The 21,256-nt window shown below is 42.3% G+C and overlaps 1 protein-coding gene across 2 annotated transcripts in view; it reads left to right on the top strand.

Moving 5' to 3' along the window:
- LOC127000913 (PHD finger protein rhinoceros-like) overlaps nt 1-21,256 on the top strand; it is a 34,867-nt gene that overhangs the window by 2,243 nt on the left and 11,368 nt on the right. The window contains exons 2-11 of one of the 2 annotated variants that reach the window (XM_050865032.1): nt 10,199-10,305; nt 13,972-14,495; nt 15,292-15,497; nt 15,680-15,843; nt 16,416-16,564; nt 16,996-17,155; nt 18,476-18,603; nt 18,955-19,128; nt 19,830-20,102; nt 20,882-21,004. In XM_050865032.1, coding sequence (XP_050720989.1) covers nt 14,241-14,495; nt 15,292-15,497; nt 15,680-15,843; nt 16,416-16,564; nt 16,996-17,155; nt 18,476-18,603; nt 18,955-19,128; nt 19,830-20,102; nt 20,882-21,004 — 1,632 coding nt within the window. In that variant the 5' untranslated portion in view covers nt 10,199-10,305; nt 13,972-14,240. The remainder of the gene's footprint in view (nt 1-10,198; nt 10,306-13,971; nt 14,496-15,291; nt 15,498-15,679; nt 15,844-16,415; nt 16,565-16,995; nt 17,156-18,475; nt 18,604-18,954; nt 19,129-19,829; nt 20,103-20,881; nt 21,005-21,256) is intronic. The other variant, XM_050865031.1, reaches the window with a different exon arrangement.

Below are 21,256 nucleotides of genomic sequence, written 5' to 3' on the forward strand. Positions count from 1 at the left end.
AAAATCAAAAGCATCATTACACTTTATTTTTTTAACTGTAGGCTTTTTTAACTTTTCGTGTGAGGGGATCAGATTCCTTGATTTTCCTTTTGACATTGAGGCTTTTTCTTCTTTGTGTGTGTGTGTGAGAGAGAGAGAGAGAGAGAGAGAGAGAGAGATGGGTAACAGTAATAATCAAAAGCATTGCCATTCTTTTTGACATAATTACATCTATTCAACGTCATTACTCTTTCGACCATTAGTTTTCGCACATTCCAAAGCTGTATGATTTAACAGGAATTTCAGCGTAATCATCAAAATCAAAAGCATTACTATTCTATTCAGCATCAGTTTTAACGCGTTCCAAAGCCGTATGATTTGAAAGGATTCAGAGCATAACAGTAATCATCATAAATTCAAGATCATTACTATCCAGTTCAGCATCATATACTCTTTTTGTCATAAGTTTTAGCAGGTTCAAATGCCATATATACTTCAATTAATACTCTTCTCTATTTATTCTTCTTAATTGAACACTACTTTGCCTTGCCTTATTGAATAGTACTTTGGTTAGTCTTATTAGATGCTTGCGACTCCCACATCTAGTATTTTAAAAGGACGAGAATGAGATTAACCTGGTAGCAGCGACAGACCAAATTTGTGGCTTTACCATGTAGCAGCGACGGGCCAAATTTGTGCCATGATATAAACCCCCCAAAACAGATGATGCATAAACTGATCACAAATGCGTTGATATATATTATGAAATGGTTTGTGTGAATGGTGATTTTTTCTCATTTTTCTTGCTTAGAGGGACCTTAAAGAAACATGATCCCTGCTGCTATCGGGTTAATCGGGTTCTGATGAGTAGTTTTTGAAGGTTAATGTTATGGAAGCTTTGTCAGATTACCTCCAGGGTCATAAAAGTACCCATGGAAACACCTGCAAATCCTATGAAAGCCTTGTCCAACCCAGAATCCAATGAAAGCCTTGTCAAATCCAGAATCCAACGAAAGCCTTGTCAAACCCAGAATCCAACGAAAGCCTTGTCAAACCTAGAACTCCTATGAAAGCCTTGTCAAACCCAGAATCCTATGAAAGGCTTGTCAAACCCAGAATCCTATGAAAGCCTTGTCAAACCCAGAATCCTATGAAAGCCTTGTCAAACCCAGAATCCTATGAAAGCCTTGTCCAACCCAGAATCCAACGAAAGCCTTGTCAAACCCAGAATCCTATGAAAACCTTGTCAAACCCAGAATCTAACGAAAGCCTTATCAAACCCAGAATCCTATGAAAGCCTTGTCAAACCCAGAATCCTATGAAAGCCTTGTCAAACCCAGAATCCTATGAAAGCCTTATCAAACCCAGAATCCTATGAAAGCCTTATCAAACCCAGAATCCTATGAAAGCCTTATCAAACCCAGAATCCAACGAAAGCCTTGTCAAACCTAGAATCCTATGAAAACCTTGTCAAACCCAGAATCTAACGAAAGCCTTATCAAACCCAGAATCCTATGAAAGCCTTGTCAAACCCAGAATCCTATGAAAACCTTGTCAAATTCAAATATCCTATGAAAGCCTTGTCAAACCCAGAATCCAACAAAAGCCTTGTCAAACCTAGAACTCCTATGAAAGCCTTGTCAAATACACAAGCATTGGTGCCAAAATGTTTAAAAATAATGTCCATTTACTTATTAAACTCATTTTTTTTTAATTAATGTCTTTCCTCACACAAAAATCACACATCGACACAGACCAGATAACGTCCATTCCACATCCTGTCTGTCATATCTAGAACCTTGATACTGCAGACTCTATTCAGCACATTTCTCTTGAAGGATTTCCTAATAACGTGGATTTCCTAATAACGTGGATTTCCTAATAACGTGGATTTTCTAATAACGTGGATTTCCTAATAACGTGGGTTTTCTGATAACGTGGATTTTCTGATAACGTGGATTTTCTGATAACGTGGATTTCCTAATAACGTGGATTTTCTGATAACATGGATTTCCTAATAATGTGGATTTCTTGATAACGTGCCCCTGAACTAACTCTTTCATGCACACACATACACATACCAGTAAGAGTTCCACCATTCCCAAATCGATAATTCTCCTTAACCCGGTAGCAGCAACGGGCCAAATTTGTGGCTTTACCGTGTAGCAGCAACGGGCCAAATTTGTGGCTTTACCGTGTAGCAGCGACGGGCCAAATTTGTGGCTTTACCGTGTAGCAGCGACGGGCCAAATTTGTGACTTTACCGTGTAGCAGCGACGGGCCAAATTTGTGACTTTACCGTGTAGCTGCGACGGGCCAAATTTGTGCCATGATATAAAACCCCAAAAATAGATGACACATAAACTGATCACAAATGCTCTGATATATATTATGAAATGGTTTGTGTGAGAGATGAATTTTTCTCATTTTTCTCGCTTAGAGGGACCATTAAGAAACATGATCCCTGCTGCTACCGGGTTAAAATAACACCTCCATTTCCTCTAATCACTTTGGTATGTAACTGTATGTCATAAATTAAGGGGTCTACCATATTGTCTTATCCTGTTCATAGCCTCTTTTTAGAATACTGGTCGTGATTTTAAAAGTGTTGCGACCGTAGCAAAATTTCATGACTCCATTTTCCTCGAATTTCTTTGCAGCGGGGATCATGTTTCTTAATGGTTCCTCTAAGCAAGAAAAATGAGAAAAAATCATCACACACACAAACCATTTCATAATATATATCAAAGCATTTGTGATCAGTTTATGCATCATTATTTTTTGGGGTTTATATCATGGCACAAATTTGGCCTGTCGCTGGTACACGGTAAAGCCACAAATTTGGACCGTCGCCGCTACTGGGTTAAATATAAGGTCTACTCCATCGCCCTAGCTCGTGTTTTCAATATCTTATCTCATTTATAGTCTTGTAGGGACATATTTTTAAACATTTCGCCGCCCAAGCTCACATCTAACAAGGCTTTCGTTAGAGTTTGGGTCATTTCCTTGGGTAGTTTTATGACCCTGGTGGTAGTTTGGCCCTTCCTCCATACCATGAACCTAAAAATAAAACACATTAAAATCTGATTGATACCCTTATTGATTTTTAAAGTTTCCGGCGCCCAAGTTCACATTTCTAAAAAAGGCTTTCTTAAGAGTTTGGGTCATTTCCTTGGGTAGTTTTGTGACCCTGGTGGTAGTTTGGCCCTTCCTCCATACCATGAACCTAAAAATAAAACACATTAAAATCTGATTGATACCCTTATTGATTTTTAAAGTTTTGGGCGCCCAAGTTCACAATCTAAAAAGGCTTTCTTAAGAGTTTGGGTCATTTCCTTGGGTAGTTTTATGACCCTGGTGGTAGTTTGCAACATTTATCATTGGTCTAATTAGCTTATTGATAACTGCATTCTCCCCACACAATATAGTCAAATATATTAAAATCTACGCCAGTTAATACTTTTCAGAAACATTTGCAGTATCTATCATTTCTGTAGTTAGCTTATTGATAACTATATCCTCTCCCCATAATATACAGTCAAATATATTAAAATCTACACCAGTTAATACCTTCCTGAAATATTTGCAGTATCTATCATTGCTTTAATTAGCTTATTGATAACTGCATTCTCCCCACACAATATACAGTCAAATATATTAAAATCTACACCAGTTAATACCTTCCTGAAATATTTGCAGTATCTATCATTGCTTTAATTAGCTTATTGATAACTACATCCTCCCCACACAATATACAGTCAAATATATTAAAATCTACACCAGTTAATACCTTCCTGAAATATTTGCAGTATCTATCATTGCTCTGGTTAGCTTATTGATAACTACATCCTCCCCACTCAGTATACATCATCATCATTGTCGTTTAGCATCCATATTTTCCCATTCAAGGCGGGGTTGGACAGGCGATGACTCTCCTCCACATCTGTCGATCTTGTGCCATATATTCCTCTATTCCCAATACATTCATATCCTCCATCACACATCAGCTCCACTTTCTTAGGCCTTCCCACTGGTTGTCGCCCCTCAACTCTCAACTCCTCCACCTCATTTAACCCCTTGACGCGGATTTCCTACAGTCAGACATCACCAAGCTACAGGAATGGAACAAAAAGTGGCTGCTACAATTCAATGAAGAGATATGTAAAGTCCTGCACCTTGGGAGGGGAAATCCAGCATACCAGTACCACATGGGAAACACTCCACTATCCACCACAGGGGCAGAGAAAGACCTGGGACTGTATGTTACCAGGCTACCAGGGAAGGAAAAATTTGTGCCAATCATAGCGGATGGGTTAACACGCCCCCCTCTGCTCTTTTCACATGTCCAAACCATCTCAATTTAACAGAAAGGTCCTCAACCCCACACATCTCTGCCACTTCACTGCCTGACCTTCCATCCTGCCACCTCACTCGTGTCAGCATCCCGCGATCACAACTGCACAGAACATCCATCAGTCTGTTCGTCAGTGCCCATGTTTCTGCTCCATACAAAAGAACTCTTCTCACACAGCCTCATAAACCCTTCCTCTGCTCCTCAATCCTATGTTGCGTTCACTAATAGACTGGCTATTTCTCGCCAGTCAAATATATTAAAATCTACACCAGTTAATACCTTCATGAAATATTTGCAGTATCTATCATTGCTCTGGTATGCTTATTGATAACTACATCCTCCCCACACAATATACAGTCAAATATATTAAAATTTATACCAGTTAATACCTTCATGAAATTTTTGCCGTATCTATCATTGCTCTAGTTAGCCTATTAATCCCTTGACTGTGGATTTCCTACCAGAAGACATCACCAATAAGCTACAGGGATGGAACAAAAAGTGGCTGCTACAATTCAATGAAGAAATATGTAAAGTCCTGGACCTTGGGAGGGGATATCCAGCATACCAATACCACATGGGAAACTCCACTATCCACCACAGAGGCAGAGAAAGACCTGGTAGTGTATGTTACCAGGCTACCAGTGAAAGCCAAATCCGTACCAATCACAGCGGACGGGTTAACTCCTAGTCGTCGGTGGAACTCTATATAAACAGTCCAAAATTCGGTCAGTCTGTTTTGTATGGCAGAAATATAACAACACTTCCAGATTGCGGTAGAACCCATATATAGACGATAGTTAAAACATCCATTATGCGGCGTAACTATATGGGAAGGGAAGGGGAGGGAATTTCAAGGGACGTACAGGAAGGGAATGTAAGGAATTTAGAAGGTAGGAAAATTTTATGCCACGGTCCTAAGGTCGGCAGTGACGATACATAGACCATTCATTTTTGGGGGAGCTACTCTTGAAATACTGCTGTCATCTAAGTGTTAATAGCTACATTCTCTTAACACTATACAGTCAAATAGATATATAAACCTACATCTACCATTGTTTTGACACCATAGTTCTCCGTAGCTACATGTCATCTCTCACTTCTCATGTCGTCTGAAGCACCTCATGTTGACAGTCAGATATCAGGACCTCACATCTACACGGCTGTTTTGATATATCTGTTTTTATCCTCTGCATACACGCCTGCTCCTCGGTCCTGGCATTCTCCGTAGCTACATGTCGTCATCTCACTTCTCATGTCATTTGGAAGCACCTCACATTGCCAGTCATATATCAGGACCTCACATCTACAAGGCTGTTTATCTATTAATTTTTGTCTTCTGTATACACCCTTTGCTATCTTGTAACTTGTGACCTCCCTTTGCTATCTTGTAACTTATGATCTCCCTGTGCTATCTTGTAACTTGTGATCTCCCTGTGCTATCTTGTAACTTGTGATCCCCCTTTGCTATCTTGTAACTTATGATCTCCCTTTGCTATCTTGTAACTTATGATCCCCCTTTGCTATCTTGTCATTTACGATCCCCCTTTGCTATCTTGTAACTTATGATCTCCCTTTGCTATCTTGTCATTTACGATCTCCCTTTGCTATCTTGTAACTTATGATCTCCCTTTGCTATCTTGTAACTTATGATCCCCCTTTGCTATCTTGTCACTTACGATCCCCCTTTGCTATCTTGTCACTTATGATCCCCCTTTGCTATCTCTCGTCCCCATCTGGCCTTGACTTTATCGTTCCCCCTTCCTGCTGTACATGTTCGCCCTCTCAGCCTCTCAAGACCACACCCAAGCTCTCCACAGCCAACACTACATCTAACATACACTCCTTGCTTCTTGTATTCACCTCTGTCCAGCTTCTTTTACATGCTTGGTTCTTGTTCCTTGTGTTCTCCCTTCCTGCTGTACATGTTCGCCCTCACAGCCCCTGAAGACCACACCCAAGCTCTCTACAGCCAACACTACATCTAACATACGCTCCTTGCTTCTTGTATTCACCTCTGTCCAGCTTCTTTTACATGCTTGGTTCTTGTTCCTTGCGTTCTCCCTTCCTGCTGTACATGTTCGCCCTCACAGCCTCTCAAGACCACACCCAAGCTCTACAGCCAAGCCCTTCCTCTGTTATCTCATTTTCATTTCTTTCCTTCCTGTTTTGTTCTTCCTCTGTCACCTCTATCTGTGTGTTCATGTCTTCACTTCCTGTTCTCCCGTGCATTCTTATCTATGTTTTGTTTTGTTTTTCATTTCTTTCCTTTGTGTTTCTTCTTCTCTTATCTCTGTCTGGGTGTTAATTAATTTTCTTCCTGTTTTCTCTTGCATTCTTATCTATCTCTCTGTTTATTTATCTCCTTCCTGTCCTCTCTTTTATCCTCATTTGTCTCTGTTCATTTATTTTATTCCTTTTTCCTCCTCTTCTGTTCCTATCTCTCTGTGTTCATTTATTTTCTTCCTGTTTCCTCTTGCATTCTTATCTATCTCTCTGTTTATTTATCTCCTTCCTGTCCTCTCTTTTATCCTCATTTATCTCTGTTCATTTCTTTTATTCCCTTTTCCTCCTCTTCTGTTCCTATCTCTCTGTGTTCATTTATTTTCTTCCTGTTTTCTCTTGCATTCTTATCTATATCTCTGTTTATTTCTCTCCTTCCTGTCCTCTCTTTTATCCTCATTTATCTCTGTTCATTTCTTTTATTCCTTTTTCCTCCTCTTCTGTTCCTATCTCTCTGTTCATTTATTTTCTTCCTCTTTCCTCTTGCATTCTTATCTATATCTCTGTTTATTTATCTCCTTCCTGTCCTATCTTTTATCCTCATTTATCTCTGTTCATTTCTTTTATTCCTTTTTCCTCCTCTTCTATTCCTATATCTCTGTGTTCATTTATTTTCTTCCTGTTTCCTCTTGCATTCTTCTCTATATCTCTGTTTATTTATCTCCTTCCTGTCTTCTCTTTTATCCTTATTAATTTCTCTGTTCATTTCTTTCCGTTCTTTTTCTTCTTCCATTCCTATCTCTCTGTCTTCATTTCCTTTCTTCCTCTTTCCTCGTCCTTCTGTGTCTTCTTTCCTTCCTGTCTTCCTGTCTTCCCATCCTTTCTTTTCCATCATAGGATCTAACAGGAATCCAATGCTACTCTATGGTAATTTTTTCTACTTGTTCTTCTTCATTTAACATCCTTATTTTTTCCTTAACTCTATGGTCAGCTTTTTATTGCTTTATCTTTCTTGGAACGTTTATTTTTGCATGATTTCTACCTCTTGTTATCTATGGTCTTCCTCGGGTATTTAATTTTTGTACTCATTGATGTTTAAACTCTCGATCTCTCTATCTCTCCCTTTGCTATCTCCATCACTCTTCTCTTTCTCCTTATCTCCCTCTTCTCACATTTATCAGCATTCATTTTTGTCTATTCATTGTCATTAATATCTCTCTCTCTCTCTCTCTCTCAATTACTCTTTTTTTCAATTTCTCCTTTCCATTCTCATTAGTTATTTTTTGTCCTTATCTCCCTCTAATCACATTTATCAGCATTCTTTTTTTGCCTACTCAGCATCATCAAACTCTCCCTCATCTATCTCTTTCACTCCTCAGTTTGTTATCTTCTACATTCCTTTTTTTATTTGCCATCTTTTTTGTGTACTCATTGACACGATCTCTCTTTGCTATCTCTCGTCCTTGACTCGCATTCAATCACTTCCTCGGCTTATCTCGATCTCCGCCTTCTGCTTACCTCCACTGGGCTTATCATTTTGCCTCCCTCCCTCCTTTATCTTTCTTTTGGCGAGGTTCCGAGGCAGAAACATACATTAGGTGCTTGATTGTCAGATGCATTTGGTTATTTATTTATTATTATTATTATTATTTTTTTAGGTCTTTCTGCTCTCACTATTCGCCTCTTATGTTTGCCGCCTGATCCCCGCCATATACCTCGGCATTCTGCGATCACGTGCTCTCATTACCATCATGAATTTTCTAGTTAGAGCCCAAGTTTCTACTCCATACAACATCACTGATATAATACACGCTTGGTACACCCCCGCTCTGCTCTTTAGAGGAATGCTACGATTCACGAGTAAAGTGCAAAGGTTAAATTAGAAGACATTTCGTGACCCAAGTAGGGGGGCTTTGTGGTGCAGTGGTTAGCACACTCGGCTCACAACCAAGAGAGCCCGGGTTCGATTCCCGGGCGGAGTGGAAAAATTTGGGTGGCTTTTCCGATACCCTACGCCCCTGTCCACCCAGCAGTGAATGGGTATCAGGTATTAATTGGGGGTTGTGTCCCGTCTCCTGGGGTTCCTTCCCCTTCTGTCTCTCTCCGGAATATGACCACAGATGTTGCGCCGACTAAACGAAACTTTCCAACTCACTGGTGGGTCATAAACACTGCCTCGCCCAAGTACACATATTTGACAAGGCTGTGGGCATTTCCAGGAGTAGTTTATGAGCCTGGTAGTAGTCTGACCCTTCTTCTGTACAATGAACCCAAGAAACACATTTGGCGAGGCTTTCGTAGGCATTGTGGGCATTTCCAGGAGTAGTTTTATGCCCCTGGTGGTAGTCTGACCTTTCTTCTGTACAATGAACTCAAGAAACACACATTTGACAAGGCTCTCGTAGGAGTTGTGGGCATTTCCAGGAGTAGTTTTATGACCTTGATGGTAGTTTGACCCTTCTTCTGTACCATGAACCTAAAGAAACACATATTTGACAAGGATTTCGAAGGAGTTGTGGGCATTTCCAGGTGTAGTTTTATGACTCTGGTGGTAGTTTGACCCTTCCTCTGTACCATGAACCTGAAGAAACACTTATTTGAACCCGAGAGACACATCTTTGACCTTTAGAAATAGCTGATATGAGAAGCAAATGTGTCTTATAATATTGACCTAAGAATCAGAAGAATGTTACTTATTTGAGTGAGGAAAAATTTAGAGAACCAGAATGAAAATAGAAGATACTGAAGAAAGCACCAATATAGTTTAATAAATGGCTGAAAAACAGTGTTACCATATCGCCAATAAAAATGATTAGATGCAAGAGGGAGAAAAAAAAATCGGAAATATGTTACTAATTTGAACAAGGAAAAACGTGATAAAAAATGAAGGAAAAAAATAAAAATGAAAGATATTGAAAAAAAGCATCATTCATAAAAATAACTTAAATTAAAAGGATCGAACTCAAAAGACTCGGAATAAAAAAAAATAAAAATGTTACTTATACGACGGAGAAAAAGGAAATGCGTTAGAGAAGCAGAACGATGATAAAAGATGATGCAAGAGGCGACATTGAAGAGAGTATGAATGGAACTTGTCTGCGGAGTGACGACAATGGGATGGAAAAAAATGTTACTTATACGACGGAGAAAAAGATGCGTTAGAGAAGCAGAACGATGATAAAAGATGATGCAAGAAACGACATTGAAAAGAGTATGAATGGGACTTGTCTGCGGAGTGACGACAATGGGACGAGGATGGTGAAAAGAACGGCAGGTAGATAGAATTAGCTCAGGTGATGAGAGAGAGAGAGAGAGAGAGAGAGATGAGGGAAGGATGCATGAGTATTGTTAGCTGAAGTTGCGTAAAAAGAAGAGGAAGAGAACGGCAGAAAATAGAAGATAGAATGCAAGAATCGTTGTCAGTGGTAAAGAATGGGATGGAAAGACGAGAAAGGAAATATTAACCGTGTAGCAGCGACGGGCCAAATTTGTGGCTTTACCGTGTACCAGCGACGGGCGAGATTTTTGCCATGATATAAACCCCCCAAAAATAGATGATGCATAAACTGATCACAAATGCGTTGATATATATTATGGAATGGTTTGCGTGAGTGATGATTTTTTCTCATTTTTCTCGCTTAGAGGGAAGGGCCTTTAAGAAACATGATCCCCGCAGCTACCAGGTTACAGGAGTTGGTTGCAAAAGATAAGAAAGAGAAGCACCTCAGCCCAAGAACAAGAAAAAAAAGGTAATGAATAAGAGATGAAATGCAAGAATGGAAGTTGTCATTGGTACAGAAGGGAAAGCAATGATGAGAGAAGAGATATTGGAGGGAGGAAGAGGTGAGGAGGAGGCAAGAGTGATGCAGGTATTGATCGGGGGTTGTGTCCCTTCTCCTATGATTCCTTCCCCTTCTGTCTCTCTCCAGCATATGACCACAGATGTTGCGCCGACTAAACGAAACTTTCCAACTTTCTTCTCCTATAATTCCTTCCCCTTCTGTCTCTCTCCGGCATATGACCACAGATGTTGCGCCGACTAAACGAAACTTTCCAACTTTCTTCTCCTATAATTCCTTCCCCTTCTGTCTCTCTCCGGCATATGACCACAGATGCTACGCCGACTAATGAAAAACTTCTTTTCTCTCTCCTATTTCCCCTTCCCTTCTGTCACTCTCCGACCACAGATGTCAGATCGATTGAAAACTTTCAGAAACTTTCCTCCTTCCCTCCCTGTCCTTCCCTTCTGTCCATATGACCACAGCAAACCACTTTTATCAGCATGATTTTTCACTCTCGCACCCCTCGCTTTGGTAACAGTGTGGGGTCAGTGATCAACACGTCCAAACTCCCGTAATCTATAATCTCTGGTGCTTAGCGTAGGAGTGTAGGCCGGCTCGGTGGAGGAAAAGATTAGGGTTGGGTAATTCACATGTAGGCTTAGTGAGGATTTTGCCGGGACTAAGATAAGGGAAGGGCCAAGTAGAATCACATACTGTTCAGGTGGGTAATGGGGGAAATGGGTGATGTCTGTAATGGTATGTTTGCCCTGGTGTTCCGATTCTTGTATTAACTGTTAACTTATTTATTTATTTATTTATTTATTTATTACATCAGAGGAGGGCAATAAAAAGTAAAAAAAAAAAAAAAGCCTGGTACTCGACGCTCCTATGAGTAAACTAATGCAAACTTTTCTTCTTCTATATGTTACTATTTTATCCCTATTTTATCCTTATTTTATCCCTATCCTTATTTTATCCCTATTCATGTATTGCAACCATAAACTAACTAATGCAAACTCTTCTTATATTTGTTACCATTTTATCCCTATTCATGTATTGCAACCATAAACTAACTAATGCAAACTCTTCTTATATTTGTTACCATTTTATCCCTATTCTGTTTTATCCCTATTTTATCCTTATTTTATCCCTATCCTTATTTTATCCCTATTCATGTATTGCAACCATAAACTAACTAATGCAAACTCTTCTTATATTTGTTACCATTTTATCCCTGTTCTCTTGTATTCCTATTTTATCCCTATTGTATCCCTATTTTATCCCTATCCTTATTTTATCCCTATTCATGTATTACAACCATAAACTAACTAATGCAAACTCTTCTATTTGTTACCATTTTATCCCTGTTCTCTTGTATTCCTATTTTATCCCTATTTTATCCCTATTTTATCCCTATCCTTATTTTATCCCTATCCTTATTTTATCCCTATTCATGTATTACAGCCATAAACTAACTAACTAATGCAAACTCTTCTTATATTTGTTACCATTTTATCCCTATTCTGTTTTATCCCTGTTCTCTTGTATTCCTATTTTATCCCTATTTTATCCTTATTTTATCCCTATTCATGTATTGCAACCATAAACTAACTAACTAATGCAAACTCTTCTTCTTCAATTTGTTACTATTTTATCCCTATTCTGTTTTATCCCTGTTCTCTGGTATTCCTATTTTATCCCTATCCTTATTTTATCCCTATTCATGTATTGCAACCATAAACTAACTAATGCAAACTTTTCTATTTGTTACCATTTTATCCCTGTTCTGTTTTATCCCTGTTCTCTTGTATTCCTATTTTATCCCTATTTTATCCTTATTTTATCCATATTCATGTATTGCAACCATAAACCAATATAATGCAACTTCTTCTTCTATTTGTTTTTATTTTATCCCTATTTTATCCCTATTTTATCCTTATTTTATCCCTATTCTAGTTTATACCTATTCTATTTTATCCCTTTTCCCTTTTATCCCTATTTTGTTGTTACTTTATCCCTATTCTAGTTTATGTTCTATTTTATCCCTGTTCTCTTTTATCCCTATTGTATCCTTATTTTATCCTTGTCCTAGTTTATCACTTTTCTATTTTATCCTTGTTCCCTTTTATCCCTATTCTAGTTTATCCCTTTTCTATTTTATCCTTGTTCCCTTTTATCCCTATTCTAGTTTATCCCTATTCTAGTTTATCCCTATCCTAGTTTATCCCTTTTCTAGTTTATTCCTGTTCCCTTTTATCCCTATTCTAGTTTATACCTTTTCTATTTTATCCCTGTTCCCTTTTATCCCTATCCTAGTTTATCCCTATTCTAGTTTATCCCTATTCTAGTTTATACCTTTTCTATTTTATCCCTGTTCCCTTTTATCCCTATTCTAGTTTATCCCTTTTCTATTTTATCCCTGTTCCCTTTTATCCCTATTTTATCATTACTTTATTCCTATTCTCTCCCTATTTGTTACCATTTTGATTTTCTCTAATAAAAGACATTCTGCAACTTGTTTGTCGTCAGTAACTCACCTCGGCAAAGAGAGTTCACCACCAGTAACTCACCTCGGCAAAGAAAGTTCACTGACCCCAACCATCTCGGCTTTGGATATAACCCTTGATTTTGCCTCTAAGGGTAATAAAAGACGTACTGCATCTTCTTTGTCATCAGTAACTCACCTCGGCAAAGAGAGTTCACTGACCCTAACTCCTGTCTCGTCATCCCAAGCTCAGCAACAGGAGCGCCATTACCAGGGAAGCCTTTGGTGGGCAGAATAATGTCTTCCAAATATAGCACCTGAGCCTTTTACGGGGGCGGACTTCCCGTGACCAGAATAAAATAGTGTCTTGCCAAAGTTAGCTGCACGGTCTGGTCTTTTGTTTATTTGTTTGTTTGTTTATTACAGGTAGGGAAGCAGGTCGAGGGGAAAGATTAATAAGTAGAAAAAAAGTCTGCTAATCACTGCTCCCATACAGATGGTAGAAATGAGTGGTCAAAAGAGAGGTCAGTTTCACAGTGGCCAAAAGAGAGGTCAATTTCACAGTGGCCAAAAGAGAGGTCAATTTCAGAGTGGCCAAAAGAGAGGTCAGTTTCACAGTGTCCAAAAGAGAGGTCATTTTCAGAGTGGTCAAAAGAGAGGTCAGTTTCACAGTGGCCAAAAGAGAGGTCAGTTTCACAGTGGCCAAAAGAGAGGTCAGTTTCACAGTGGCCAAAAGAGAGGTCAGTTTCACAGTGGCCAAAAGAGAGGTCAGTTTCACAGTGGCCAAAAGAGAGGTCAATTTCACAGTGGTCAAAAAAGAGGTCAATTTCACAGTGGCCAAAAGAGAGGTCAATATCAGAGTGGCCAAAAGAGAGGTCAATTTCAGATTGGCCAAAAGAGAGGTCAGTATCAGAGTGGCCAAAAGAGAGGTCAATTTCAGAGTGGCCAAAAGAGAGGTCAATTTCAGAGTGGTCAAAAGAGGTGTGGGCGTTCTCGGTGTCTATCTTTTGTTATGACCTTACCGTGATGAAAAGAGTTGTTATTTTTGTTGTTTGTTGTTGTTGTGTGGGGAAATGTTGATGATTGTGATGTTCTCTGCTCTTGTTGTTGTTGTCGTTATTAATGTTGTTGTTTTCCTGTTGTTCCAGACTCCCCCATAGAGGCCTCGAGGAAATAATGAATCTAAGGTGAAGAGGAGAAAGAAGGAGAAAAGAAAAAAGGAAAAACAGGAGGAGGAGAAGAAGAAGAAGAAGAAGGAGGGAAGAAAAACTACTACTACTACTACTAATAATAAATAATAATAATAATAAAAATAATAATAATAATAACTAACGTCACCACTACAGGCTGATCCGAGCCAAGCACCATCGTACACACACACGCACACACACACTCGCACACGCACACACCCACCAACATGTCCACACGCGTCAAGAGGCAGCTGAGCAAGAGCGGCAGCAGTGGGGGGGCGGAGGGTCCTACCGGGGGCGTGGCGGCGGCCCCGGTCTCCGCCCCCGCCGCCGCTGCCGCCACCACCACCGCCGCGGCCGCCAGACGAAAGCGGCGGGTGGACAACTCAGGTTCAGATGACGAGGAGCGGTCAATCTGGACTCCAAAACACCTGGGGGACCTCAGGGCATACAACCGCTCGGCCTCGGAAGCCCCCGCTGAGGTGAGTGCTTGGGCGTCTTGTGTGTGTGTGTGTGTGTGTGTGTGTGTGTGTGTGTGTGTGTGTGTGTGTGTATCATTTAATCAGTCTGTCTTTTGTCTGTCAGTTGAAGTCTGTGTGTTTCTGTGTGTGTATCTTTTGTAAAATAGAGATTGATTCATTTTATTGTAATTTGTGGTCAATAAATATCTATCTATCTGTGTGTGTGTGTGTGTGTGTGTGTTTTAGTTTGTTTATCATTTATCCAGTTTGTTAGCTAAGGTGTGTGTGTGAGTGTGTGTGTTATCTTTCTCTGTATCCATTGATGAGTCTGTGTCACTGAAATATGGATGTATATGCCTCTGTCTGTCAGTCTGAATCAGTAACTCACCTAACCTAACCACCCCATTCAGCTGTTTCACTTCTATCCTCCTGTTATCACCGCCATCATCACCACTGCATCTCCTAACCTCACCTAACCTAACCACCCCATTCAGCTGTTTCACTTCTATCCTCCTGTTATCACTGCCATCATCACCACTGCATCTCCTAACCTCACCTAACCTAACCACCCCATTCAGCTGTTTCACTTCTGTCCTGTTATCACCGCCATCATCACCACTGCATCTCCTAACCTCACCTAACCTAACCACCCATTCAGCTGTTTCACTTCTATCCTCCTGTTGTCACCGCCATCATCACCACTGCATCTCCTAACCTAACCTAACCTAACCACCCATTCAGCTGTTTCACTTCTATCCTCCTGTTATCACTGCCATCATCACCACTGCATCTCCTAACCTAACCTAACCCCACACAGCTGTTCCGCAAGGATCTCATCTCGGCCATGAAGCTGGCGGACAATGAACCCCTCAGCTCGGACGACTTCTGGGGCATCGGGGACCCGTGGAAGCAGGAGTGGGAGCGCGGCGTGCAGGTCCCGGTCAACCCAGACTCCCTCCCTGAGTCCAGCGTCACCGTCACCGTGCACAAGCCAGTCAGGGACCGCGAGGCCAACTTTAGGCTGTGAGTATTGGGGCTGGGGGTGACGAGGGGCTACCTGGTTAAGGGTGTGATAGGGTGTGTAGATGACGTGTAGGAGCAGGGGATGATAAAAAAAGGCAGTAGAAGATGAAGGGGGGATGTGAAAGTGAGGAATGGTGTAAGGGTTTGTAAGTGACTCCCTCCCTCTCGCTCCCTCTCGGCAGTACAAAAGACAAGCTGATCCGGGTGAACCACGACGAGTTCTTCAGCAACGAGCAGCACATCCTCAGCAACCTGCCCACCAAGGCCGAGAAGATGTGCCGCTACGATATGGATGACCTCGACGACAAGTGGCTCACGGCTTACAACGGGGAGCGCGCCAGAATGGGTGAGTGAGTGTGTGTGTGTGTGTGTGTGTGTGTGTGTGTGCGAGACTTTTTATTTGTAGAGCTTACTCCCTCCTCTCCCTTCCTTCCTTCCTTCCTTTCTTTCTTTCTTCCTTCTGTCCTTTCTTTTCTCCTTGACTATTTTTCTCTGCCTTTCCTCTTCTTTTCCTTCCTTCCTTTCTGTCCCTTTTATATATTTTTTACTTCTTTTCTTTCTTTTCCCTTGCAGTTTATTTTTTGCTTCCTTCCTTCCCTCTTTTCTTTCTTTCTTTCTGTCTCATTCCTTTCCTTCCATCCTTGTGTTATTCCTCCTTTTCCCTTGCTTTGTTCCCTCTTCTTTCCTCATCGTCCCTTCTTTTCATCTTCCTTTATTTACTTTTCCTTTCCTTCCCCTCTTTGTTTCCTTTTTTCTCTTCCTCCCTTCTTTCTTTACATCTCCTCACATTCTCCTTCCCTCCCCTCATCCCTCTTCTTCCCATTTTCTCTCCATGGAAGTCAACAAGAAATAAAACTGGTGTCAACAAACTCCTTTCTTATAACCCCCACTCATGCCCCGCCTTTGCCCCGCCCCCAGGAGCGGCCCCAGTTCCCCCGTTGATCTTCGAGATGATCGTGGAGCACCTGGAGGAGACGTGCTGGGAGAACATTCACAAGCTGCTCAAGACCGAGGAGTCGCTGTCCATCGAGTTCGACGAAGATGTGATCTGTGACGTCTGCCGATCGGTGAGTGTTCGTGTACCTGCGTGTGTGTGTGTGTGTGTGTGTGTGTGTGTGTGTGTAAACCCCGAAATGTTTGAGAGTATGGGCTTCTGTCTGCCTGTGTGTGTGTGTGTGTGTGTGTGTGTGTGTGTGTGTGTGTGTGTGTGTGTGTGTGTGTGTGTTTGTCCCATATCAGACACTTTCCGCTCTCATACCCCACACAGTCTGACAGTGAGGAGGGCAGAGTACCACCTCCCTCTTCCTTCATTTCCTCCTCCTCCTCCTTCTGCGTGCTTCCTCCATCTTCCTCCATTCATCAACAACAAGAGCACAGGAGCAGCGAGTAGCAGGCTTTTTTTTTATTGTTTCCTTTTTTTGTGTGCCCTTGTGCTGTCTCCTTTGCTGTAAAAAAAATAAATAAATAAATAAACCTCCATTCTCTACCCCCCACACAGCCTGACAGCGAGGAGGGCAACGAGATGGTGTTCTGCGACGCATGCAACATCTGCGTCCACCAGGCCTGCTACGGCATCACAGCCATCCCCTCGGGCTCCTGGTTGTGCCGCACGTGTTCCCTCGGCATCAAGCCCGACTGTGTGCTGTGTCCAAACAAAGGTGAGTGTCGTAGGGGCGGTTGCCGTAGTCTCGGTCTTGTCTCGTTTGCTTCTTTGGGGTTTTGTTTCCTTCGCTCCTTGTTGATAGTTTTTGTGAGTCTGTTTTTCTCTCCCTGTCTTCCTTTCTTATGGTCATTTTTCCTTCCATTCTTCATTTCTTCCCTCCTTCCTCTGTTCCTTCTTTATCAGTCCTTCTTTCTCTCCCTATCCTCCCTTTCTTATGGTCATTCTCCCTTCCATTCTTCCTCTGTACCTTCTTTATCAGTCCTTCTTTCTCTCCCTGTCTTCCTTTCTTATGGTCATTTTTCCTTCCATTCTTCATTTCTTCCCTCCTTCCTCTGTTCCTTCTTTATCAGTCCTTCTTTCTCTCCCTATCCTCCCTTTCTTATGGTCATTCTCCCTTCCATTCTTCCTCTGTTCCTTCTTTATCAGTCCTTCTTTCTCTCCCTGTCTCCCTTTCTTATGGTCATTTTTCCTTCCATTCTTCATTTCTTCCCTCCTTCCTCTGTTTCTTCTTTATCAGTCCTTCTTTCCCTCCCTATCCTCCCTTTCTTATGGTCATTCTCCCTTCCATTCTTCCTCTATTCCTTCTTTCTCTCCCTATCCTCCCTTTCTTATGGTCATTCTTCCTTCCATTCTTCATTTCTTCCCTCCTTCCTCTGTTCCTTCTTTATCAGTCCTTCTTTCTCTCCCTGTCCTCCCTTTCTTATGGTCCTTCTTCCTTCCATTCTTCATTTCTTCCCTCCTTCCTCTGTTCCTTCTTTATCAGTCCTTCTTTCTCTCCCTATCCTCCCTTTCTTATGGTCATTTTTCCTTCCATTCTTCATTTCTTCCCTCCTTCCTCTGTTCCTTCTTTATCAGTCCTTCTTTCTCTCCCTATCCTCCCTTTCTTATGGTCATTCTCCCTTCCATTCTTCATTTCCTCCCTCCTTGCTATGTCCCTTATTTTCAATCCTTCCACCTCTTCTGCCTTCCTCCCATCCATCACTGTGCACAACCGAGAGAGCCCGGGTTCGATTCCCGGGCGGAGTGGAAAAATTTGGGCGGCTTTTCCGATACCCTACGCCCCTGTCCACCCAGCAGTGAATGGGTACCAGGTATTAATCGGGGGTTGTGTCCTGTCTCCTGGGATCCGTTCCCTTCTATAATTCCTTCCCCTTCTGTCTCTCTCCGGCATATGACCACAGATGTTGCGTCGACTAAACAAAACTGTCCAAACTTTCCATCACTGTGTAACTTTAACCATGTACACTCCACTCTTCCTTGCCTTCCACCAACACCTGCTCACCACCACTTTTCGTCTCCCTCCACACGCACGCAGGCGGAGCTATGAAGTCCACCAAGTCCGGGCAGAAGTGGGCGCATGTGGCCTGTGCGCTGTGGATCCCGGAGGTGTCCATCGGCTCCGTGGAGAGGATGGAGCCCATTACCAAGATACCCAACATACCTGTGAGTGCGCTGATGAGTTTTATTGTTACCTGTTGTGATGCATTAATTTGTTTTGTTAGTGTTTGTGTTTTGTGTTCTTTATTTATTTATTTATTTATTTATTTTTTTTTTTTGTGTTGTGGTCTGTTAATTTGTTTTGTTACTCAAGGGCAACAAAAAGAGTACAAAAAAAAAAAAAAAGAAAAGAAAAAAGCCCGCTACTCGTGTCATCTGTTTTATATTTTAGCATTTTCCCGTTCAGTTTTGTCGTATTTTATTCCTTTCATGCTTATTTTCTCTTTTTCTTTTAACTCCCTCTCACTCTATGTCTCCCTCCTCCCTCCTTCTCACCCCCTCCCCTTTCCCCCACAGCAAAGTCGGTGGGCGCTGGTCTGCGTGCTGTGCCGGGAGCGTCGTGGGGCCTGCATCCAGTGTTCCGTCAAGACCTGCAAGACGGCCTACCACGTGACCTGCGCCTTCAAGCACTGCCTGGAGATGAAGGCCATTATTGAGGACGAGAGTGCCGACGACGGGGTGAAACTGAGGGTGAGTGGGGGGGAGGGGAGTGAGGGAGAGAGTGTATGAGGGAAGGAAAGTGTGTGAGTGAGAGAGAGAGAGAGAGAGAGAAAGAAAAACTGTTAAAGGAAGGGAAAGAGAGAGAGAGAGAGAGAGAGAGAGAGAGAGAGAGAGAGAGAGAGAGAGAGAGAGAGAGAGAGAGTATGTTAGTCTGTGTGTTTATCATCCTTTTGAAATTGCTGCCAACTGCCTTGATAGAATTCTTGCCTAATTTACTTGCTTCACAGACACACACACACACACACACACACACATACAGACACACACACACACACACACACACACACACACACACACACACACACACACACACACACACACACACACACACACACACACACACACACACACACACACTCACTCACACGTACAGCAACAATGAAATATAAAAACAAATAAACTTTCAAATTGAGGAAGATCGCAAAGGTGGATAAAACAGTACCCCAAAAAAGAGAGAGAAAAGAGAGAAAAGGTTATAGAAAAAAAACAATAAAAAAGAAAGATAAAGAGAATGAAAGTGAACAAGGAAAATAAAACACAAATGGAAAAAGAAAACACACACACACACACACACACACACTCGCACCCTATTTACACCTCTTTCCCACCCTCTCCCACTCCCGTTAGTCCACACACCCTAAAGTAACGCACATCACCTGTCTCTCCTTTAGTCGTACTGCGAGAAGCACAGCGTGTCGAGCAAGAAACTGGGCGGGCCGGAGGAGACGGGCGACAGCGATGAGGTGGAGGAGGACACCGGCGGCTCCCCGAAGCGCAAGAAGGACTGGACCTCGGAGCAGAAGAACCAGGCGAGGGCGGCCAAGCTGAGGCAGATTGAGGCGGAGTTTTACAAGCACGTCAACGCCAAGGAGACGGCCAACTTCCTCGACATTGACCAGGAGACCACCGAGACCATCTTCAACTACTGGAAACTGAAGAGGAGGGTGAGTATGGGGAAGGGTGGGAGGGGAAGGAGGAATGATAGGCAGAGGAAGGAAAGGTAGGGATAAAAGGGAAGAAAAAGAAGGGAGGGGAAAGAAGGGTGGAAGGCATGGGAGAAAGGGGAAGTTAAGGGAGGGAGGCAGAGGAAGGGAAGTAGGGGAAAGGGAGAGTAAGGGAAGGGAAGAAAAGTGGAGGAATCTGAAGAGGATACGGAAGGAAGGAAGGGAAGGAAGGGAGGAATGAGATAGTAAGGGGAAGGAAGAGAAGGAAAGAAAAGGAAGGGAAAGTAATAGGGAGGGAGAGAGGGAAGGAAGGAAGGGAGGAATGGGAAAGTAAGGGTAGGGAAGTGTATGAAAGAAGAGGGAATAGAAGGCAATGAGAGGAAGAAGAGGAGGAGGAGGAGTGGCCATGGTAGGTGCAGTGTTGCTTAGGGCCCCTTTCACAATCACTGTTTGTTTTGATCACTACCAATGGTGGCGATCGCGCTATAGTATTTCCACGTAAAACTGGCCGATGGGGTAATGGCGGCTGCGGGGTTAGCCTAGCCCCGCACCTTGCCACACACTCTCAGCACCTTCCGCTTCCTCTGCAGCCGCCACTACCCCACAGGCTAGTGTCACGTGGAAAACTACAGCGTCGATCTCCACCATTGGTAACGATCAAAACAAACAAAGTGACTGTGAAAATGTCCCTTAGTGTTGCACCAAGGCTGTAGACATGTGGTATGGGTGTTACTCTGCCTCACAACTCTCCCGTAACACACTCCCTCTCCCTCCCCCAGGCGACCTTCAACAAGCCTCTGCTGACGCCCCGCAGTGAGGAGATCGACCTTCTGTCCCACCAGCAGGAGCATGACATTGAAAACATGAAGATGTGTGTGCAGCTGCGCCAGTACTTGGAGAGGGTACGTGTGTGTGTGTGTTTGTGTTTACCTTGTAGTTTTACAGGCCTGGGCTTGTGCTCGTGTGGTCCCGTCTCCATATCTGTACTTGTCCAACTATTTCTTAAAGTTGCGCACACTCTTCGCCGATACTACATCCTCACTTAGTCTGTTCCAACCTGTTTGTTTCTTTGCGGGAAGCTATATTTCTTTATGTCTCTCAAGCATCTTACTTTTCTCAATTCTGTACTGTGTCCTCGTGTGTTGCTGGTGTTT

This window comes from Eriocheir sinensis, chromosome 19, assembly GCF_024679095.1.
Source record: "Eriocheir sinensis breed Jianghai 21 chromosome 19, ASM2467909v1, whole genome shotgun sequence".
In the NCBI taxonomy this organism is placed as follows: Eukaryota; Metazoa; Arthropoda; class Malacostraca; order Decapoda; family Varunidae; genus Eriocheir; species Eriocheir sinensis.